This window comes from Scomber japonicus, chromosome 14 (genome assembly GCF_027409825.1).
Source record: "Scomber japonicus isolate fScoJap1 chromosome 14, fScoJap1.pri, whole genome shotgun sequence".
In the NCBI taxonomy this organism is placed as follows: domain Eukaryota; kingdom Metazoa; phylum Chordata; class Actinopteri; order Scombriformes; family Scombridae; genus Scomber; species Scomber japonicus.
In genome coordinates this window covers 1,231,557-1,239,385 of record NC_070591.1, presented here as the reverse complement: position 1 = coordinate 1,239,385, position 7,829 = coordinate 1,231,557, and the positions used below count along the sequence as shown (strand labels likewise).

Here is a 7,829-nt window from a genome sequence, read left to right as displayed (position 1 = left end):
GACAACCTGTATCTATAGCAACCACAGGACAACCTGTATCTATAGCAACCATAGCACAACCTGTATCTATAGCAACCGTAGCACAACCTGTATCTATAGCAACCATAACACAACCTGTATCTATAGCAACGACGGCACAACCTATATCCATAGCAACCATGACACAACCTGTATCTATAACAACCATGACACAACCTGTATCTATAGCAACCACAGGACAACCTGTATCTATAGCAACCATAGCACAACCTGTATCTATAGCAACCGTAGCACAAACCTGTATCTATAGCAACCATAACACAACCTGTATCTATAGCAACCATAACACAACCTGTAACTATAGCAACCACAGCACAACCCGTATCTATAGCAACCGTAGCACAACCTGTATCTATAGCAACCATAACACAACCTGTATCTAGAGCAACCATAACACAACCTGTATCCATAGCAACCATAGCACAACCTGTATCTATAGCAACCATAACACAACCTGTATCTATAGCAACCATAACACAACCTGTATCTAGAGCAACCATAACACAACCTGTATCCATAGCAACCATAACACAACCTGTACTTATAGCAACCATAACACAACCTGTATCCATAGCAACCATAGCATAACCTGCAACTATAGCAACCATAGCACAACCTGTATCTATAGCAACCATAGCACAACCTGTATCTATAGCAACCATAGCACAACCTGTATCTATAGCAACGACAGCACAACCTGTATCTATAGCAACCATAGCACAACCTGTATCTATAGCAACCATAGCACAACCTGTATCTATAGCAACCATAGCACAACCTGTATCTATAGCAACCATAGCACAACCTGTATCTATAGCAACCATAGCACAACCTGTATCTATAGCAACCATAACACAACCTGTAACTATAGCAACCACAGCACAACCCGTATCTATAGCAACCGTAGCACAACCTGTATCTATAGCAACCATAACACAACCTGTATCTAGAGCAACCATAACACAACCTGTATCCATAGCAACCATAACACAACCTGTACCTATAGCAACCATAACACAACCTGTATCTATAGCAACCATAGCACAACCTGTATCTATAGCAACCATAGCACAACCTGTATCTAGAGCAACCATAGGACAACCTGTATCCATAGCAACCATAACACAACCTGTACCTATAGCAACCATAGCACAACCTGTATCTATAGCAACCATAACACAACCTGTACCTATAGCAACCATAACACAACCTGTATCCATAGCAACCATAACACAACCTGTACCTATAGCAACCATAACACAACCTGTATCTATAGCAACCATAGCACAACCTGTATCTATAGCAACCATAACACAACCTGTATCTATAGCAACCATAGCACAACCTGTATCTATAGCAACCATAACACAACCCGTATCTATAGCAACCATAGCACAACCCGTATCTATAGCAACCATAGGACAACCCATATCTATAGCAACCATAGGACAACCTGTATCTATAGCAACCATAGGACAACCTGTATCTATAGCAACCATAACACAACCTGTATCTATAGCAACGACAACACAACCTGTATCTATAGCAACCATAGCACAACCTGTATCTATAGCAACCATAACACAACCTGTATCTATAGCAACGACAACACAACCTGTATCTATTACAACCATAGGACAACCTGTATCTATAGCAACCATAGCACAACCTGTATCTATAGCAACCATAGGACAACCTGTATCTATAGCAACCATAACACAACTTGTATCTATAGCAACCATAGAACAACCTGTATCTATAGCAACCATAACACAACCTGTATCTATAGCAACCATAACACAACTCGTATCTATAGCAACCATAGGACAACCTGTATCTATAGCAACCATAACACAACCTGTATCTATAGCAACCATAACACAACTCGTATCTATAGCAACCATAGGACAACCTGTATCTATAGCAACCATAGAAAAACCTGTATCTATAGCAACCATAACACAACCTGTATCTATAGCAACCATAGCACAACCTGTATCTATAGCAACCATAACACAACCCGTATCTATAGCAACCATAGCACAACCCGTATCTATAGCAACCATAGCACAACCCGTATCTATAGCAACCATAGGACAACCTGTATCTATAGCAACCATAGCACAACCTGTATCTATAGCAACCATAGCACAACCTGTATCTATAGCAACCATAACACAACCCGTATCTATAGCAACCATAGGACAACCTGTATCTATAGTTACCATAGAACAACCTGTATCTATAGCAACCGTAGCACAACCTGTATCTATAGCAACCATAGAACAACCTGTATCTATAGCAACCATAGAACAACCTGTATCTATAGCAACCATAGAAAAACCTGTATCTATAGCAACCATAACACAACCTGTATCTATAGCAACCATAGCACAACCTGTATCTATAGCAACCATAACACAACCCGTATCTATAGCAACCATAGCACAACCTGTATCTATAGCAACCATAGGACAACCTGTATCTATAGCAACCATAGCACAACCTGTATCTATAGCAACCATAGCACAACCTGTATCTATAGCAACCATAACACAACCCGTATCTATAGCAACCATAGGACAACCTGTATCTATAGCAACCATAGCACAACCTTGACCGACATTGACCGAAAAGTTAAATGGGTTCAATAGATTTAGTTTTTGACACAAAGTGACCTCTAGCAGATCTATAAAAGGGTTAAAACAGCATTTATTTCACTGTTATCTGATATTTTATAGACTAAATTTAATCATTAATGAGAATAACCATTAGTTGCAGCTCTTGAGTGTAAAACATGATGCATGATTGTTATATTTAGACTAAATTATTGAACAGAAAAGCAGCAAATCTTTGTGTTTAAGAAGCTTGAACCATTATTCCTTTTAACTCAACTAACAGCAGGAAGGTGAGGAAGGTGACGATGACGAGGAGGAAGGTGACGATGACGAGGGGGAGGAGGATGAGGATGGGGAGGATGAAGGTTAGTCCCGACCTACCTTGATGTGAGACAGAGCGGACAGATTAGACCCGGTTCTGTGTCTGTGTCTTTGAGGTTCTTCTGTTTCCTGTTCCTCCATCTTTACTCCTCTATTCACGCCTAACGCTTCCTGTACATGACCCGCCCCCTCCGTGACATCATCCTGCGGCCGTGGGGTTTCCCGCCCGGCCTGCTCGTCCTGCAGGGGCTGGTACCGGCCGGCGGGACGCTGCAGCGCCGACACCCAGTCGTCCCAGCGCCGGCTCCGGTCCTCAGACTTACCTTCAGGCGGCTTCTTCCTGTGGGAGTGGGAGTGGGAGTGGCGGCGGCTGCGGCGGGGGGAAGGGGAGGGGGAGGGGCTTCCTCGCTCTCGGGACGCTGCTCTCCCGAGCATCGTGAGGTGGGCGGGGCTAAGAACCTGGGAGGTGATCTCGTCCAGGAAGCTGGAGAAGCGGACTTTCTCCTCAAGGACTTGCATCCGCCAGTTCCAGCCGGTCTTGCTCGGCGACGGCGGCGCCGAAGACCAGCGTGACGTCGGCGACCGCTGCTCCGCCCGGTCCAGGGAGCGGGTCGGCGTTTGGCGGGACATGCTGCCTCGCCGCCGGCCGCCGTCCAGCAGCTCCACTGACTTTGCCTTCCTGATGACATCGTAGGTGGGCTCAATGCCCAGCGGCGCCGTCTGCTTCAGGATGCTCTTCGGAGGGGCGGCAGGTTGAATCCGCGGCGTATTCGGCATATTCGGCGTCCGGGGAACGGTTGCCGTCCCGGGAGCGGTTTGAGTCCGGGGCAAATTAGGCGTCCGGGCAGCGGTCTGCGTCCTGGGTGTATTCGGCGCTCGGGGAGCGGTTGGCGTCCCGGTAGCGGTCTGCGTCATGTCGGTGCTCGGCGCCCGGTGAGCTCGGGTCTGCCGCTCTCCTCGCTTGTCCTGCGGTTGTTTTCTTGTCACCGAGGGGCTTCGGCGCAGGTCGCTCCGCGTGCTTGCGGAGCGCCTCAGGTGGCCGTCGGACGCCGTGACGCCAACCTCGGTGGTTTTGGCGCGGTCGGGCCGGCGGTTTCGGGTGCTGAACAGCGGCTGTGGGATGCAGAGCTCCAGACTGGACAGACTGGAGACGTCCAGGTCGCTGTCAGAGAGCGGCGGGATGAGGACGCCATGCCGGGCCCTGCTGCTCCGCGGCTGTTTGCAGGCGGCAGGAAGCTGGTGGGGGGGCGGAGGGGGTAGAGGCGTGTTTAGGGTGTGTCGGTTTACCTGATTGACATCGAGCTGCGGTGCCGGCGGGGGCGGAGCGGTGGTCAGGGCGTGACGTGTCTCACGGTGCTGCGGCGGAGCCTTTCGATACGGCTTCCTGGCCGGGGCCGCGCTCGTCATCCTGGGCCTCCTGCTTCCTTCCTTCCTGTCGCGTGTCAGTCCTGTCAGGAGAAGAAGAGTTAGCGAAGGTAGAAAACGCCCGCCGACCGCCCGCCACGACGCCTGCACCACGACTGGACTCTGACTCCGCTGTCACACTCGCTCTCTCGCTCTCTCTGTGCTGATCGATGCTCGCTCGCCCCTCAGCCTGCCTGTGTGTGTCTGATGGAGCGAACATGTGTCGACTCTCTACGTGTTTCTATATGTTTGTGAGGACCATCGATCAGAAGCTACACAGGAAGTGACCTCACAAACCAGCAGATGTAACCAATCAGAACTGTTTCCTGTCCTCACAGCTGCTGTAAGAGGAGCCGAGCCTGCCGACTGTCACAAATCTCATTATCAGGGAGAGTTTACATGAACGATGGTCCTCACAAGTATATCAGAGTGTGTGTGTGTGTGTGTGTGTGTGTGCCTCAGGCTGCACATTGATCTCAGCTTGTTTCCAGAACAGGAAATGCAGCTGCATTGATCTGCATCAGGCTAACATTAGCAGGGCTCCACTGAATGAAAGTTCTCCCTCAGTGTTATTAAATAAATAAAGTAATGTGAGTATCAGCTGTTAACTAGACGCACAGCTGCAGGCTCACAGCACACTGGAACCTCTGAGGTTATATTTTCTCTGTCTGTGAAATAAACGTAAAGATAAACTGAAGTCTGGTTTTTCTACTTTTAAAAGGATCAGTGTCTGTGTTAAAAGTTAAACTGTGACAGGATTGGTCGATGTCGGTGTTTGTAAACACTGTTCTCAAAGTTGGCTCCTCCTCTCCGATGGGGCGAGCGAGGGGGGAAGGGGGGGTGGGGGGAAGAGAGAGAGAGAGAGAGAGAGAGAGAGAGAGAGAGAGAGGGGGAGAGAGAGAGAGAGAGAGAGAGAGAGACAGAGAGACAGAGAGAGAGAGAGAGAGAGAGGGAGAGGGAGAGAGAGAGAGAGACAGAGAGAGAGACAGAGAGAGAGAGAGACAGAGAGAGAGAGGGAGAGAGAGAGAGAGAGAGAAAGAGAGAGAGAGAGAGAGAGAGAGAGAGAGAGAGAGAGAGCAGACCTGCTGCTCTTTAAATATCGATGACACACAGATGTAACGGTCGTTACTGGAGAGTCCCGACTAATAAATTAACCACCAAATACATCGAATGAGTCAATAATGATGATTGACTCCATATATATAAATATATATCTATTTATATATATTTATATATATATTTATATATATATTTATATATTTATATATATTCTTTATGCTGCATCAGTAAACCCGTGAGACGCGGCTGACAGCGTTAAATCTGTTCGAAACTGATTTCAACTGTAAAGCTCAGTGATCCATTTAGTTCCTCTGTGTCACATGACCAGCGCCGGCCCCGAGGGGACCAATGACGGGCCATCGATCACTGTGTGACTTCCTGTGTCACACACACACACACACACACACACACACACACACACACACACACACACACACACGGGTCACGTGATGTTCATCCTCAGAGTGAAAGTCATCGATCATTTGATAAAATGTCATTACGTCACTTCCTGTTTGAGGTACTAGTACTTTACTGTAGTACAGTTAGAGGTACTAGTACTTTACTGCAGTACAGTTAGAGGTACTAGTACTTTACTGTAGTACAGTTAGAGGTACTAGTACTTTACTGCAGTACAGTTAGAGGTACTAGTACTTTACTGTAGTACAGTTAGAGGTACTAGTACTTTACTGTAGTAATATAACACATAGTTAAAGATGAAACCAGATATAAATGCTTCATACATCAGACTGGCCCCTCCCTGAGCTGCTACCTTATCGTGGTGGGGGGGGTTTGCGTGTCCCAGTGACCCCAGGAGCTCAGTTGTCGGGGGCTTTCATGCCCCTGGTAGGGTCTCCCATGGCAAACAGGTCCGGGGAGGGGCCAGACAAAGGGTAGCTCAGATGAACCTAATGACAAGTAAGAAAAAAGGTTTTCCGTGTGCCTCGCCTGGACGTGGGTCACCGGGGGCCCCCCCCCTGGAGCCAGGCCTGGGGTTGGGGATCGGGGGCGAGCGCCTGGTGGCCGGGCACGTCACCTCTCTGGTGGGGAAGGAGCCTGAGCTGGTGCGCGAGGTTAAGGAGTTCCGGCTAGATATAGTCGGCCTCACCTCGACGCACAGCAAGGGCTCTGGAACCAGTCTGGAACCAGTCTCCTCCAGAGGGGTTGGACTCTCGTCCACTCTGGAGTTGCCACTGGTGAGAGGTGTCGGGCAGGGGTGGCAATACTTATTGCCCCCCAGCTTGGTGCCTGTATGTTGGAGTTTACCCCGGTAGACGAGAGGGTAGCCTCCCTCCGCCTTCGGGTGGGGGGGCGGATCCTGACTGTTGTTTGTGCCTATGGTCCAAACAGCAGCTCAGAGTATCCACCCTTCTTGGACTCCTTGGAGGGGGGTCTGGAGAGTCTCCCTCTGGGGATTCCCTCGTTCTGCTGGGGGACTTCAACGCCCATGTTGGCAGCGACAGTGAGACCTGGAGGGATGTGATTGGGAGGAACGGCCCCCCCGATCTGAACCCGAGCGGTGTTCTGTTGTTGGACTTCTGTGCTCGTCACAGGTTGTCCATAACGAACACCATGTTCAAGCATAAGGGGGTCCATATGTGCACTTGGCACCAGGACACCCTAGGCCGCAGTTCCATGATTGACTTTGTAGTCGTGTCGTCGGACTTGCGGCCGCATGTCTTGGACACTCGGGTGAAGAGAGGGGCGGAGCTGTCAGCTGATCACCACCTGGTGGTGAGTTGGCTCCGATGGTGGGGGGGGGGATGCCGGTCAGACCTGGCAGACCCAAACGCATTGTGAGGGTCTGCTGGGAACGTCTGGCAGAGTCTCCTGTCAGAGAGAGTTTCAACTCCCACCTCCGGGAGAGCTTCGACCATGTACCGGGGGAGGCGGGGGACATTGAGTCCGAGTGGGCCATGTTCCGTGCCTCCATTGTTAAGGCGGCTGACCGGAGCTGTGGCCGCAAGGTGGTCGATGCCTGTCGGGGCGGCAATCCCCGAACCCGCTGGTGGACACCGGCGGTGAGGGATGCCGTCAAGCTGAAGAAGGAGTCCTATAGGTCCTTATTGGCCTGTAGGACTCCGGAGGCAGCAGACAGGTACAGGCAGACCAAGCGAAGCGCAGCTGAGGCGGTCTCTGAGGCAAAGACCTGGACATGGGAGGAGTTCTAGCAAGGCCATGGAGAACGACTTCCGGACGGCTTCGAAGAGATTCTGGACCACCATCCGACTCTGCAGCATCGCGTGGACATCAGGGGCAGTGCCTCTGCATTGGCAGACTGGGGTGGTGGTCCCTCTTTTTAAGAAGGGGGACCGGAGGGTGTGTTCCAACTACAGGGGGATCACACTCCTCAGCCTCCCTGGTAAGGTCTATTCCGGGGTGCTGGAGAGG

The 7,829-nt window shown here is 50.1% G+C and overlaps 1 protein-coding gene across 1 annotated transcript in view; it reads right to left on the bottom strand.

The window, feature by feature from the left end:
* The window catches only part of tjap1 (tight junction associated protein 1 (peripheral)), a 12,932-nt gene extending 8,547 nt beyond the window's left edge, over positions 1-4,385 (bottom strand). Inside the window, 1 exon segment of the mRNA XM_053333522.1 lies at positions 3,039-4,385. Coding sequence (XP_053189497.1) covers positions 3,039-4,385 — 1,347 coding nt within the window.
* Positions 4,386-7,829: the final 3,444 nt, after the last annotated feature.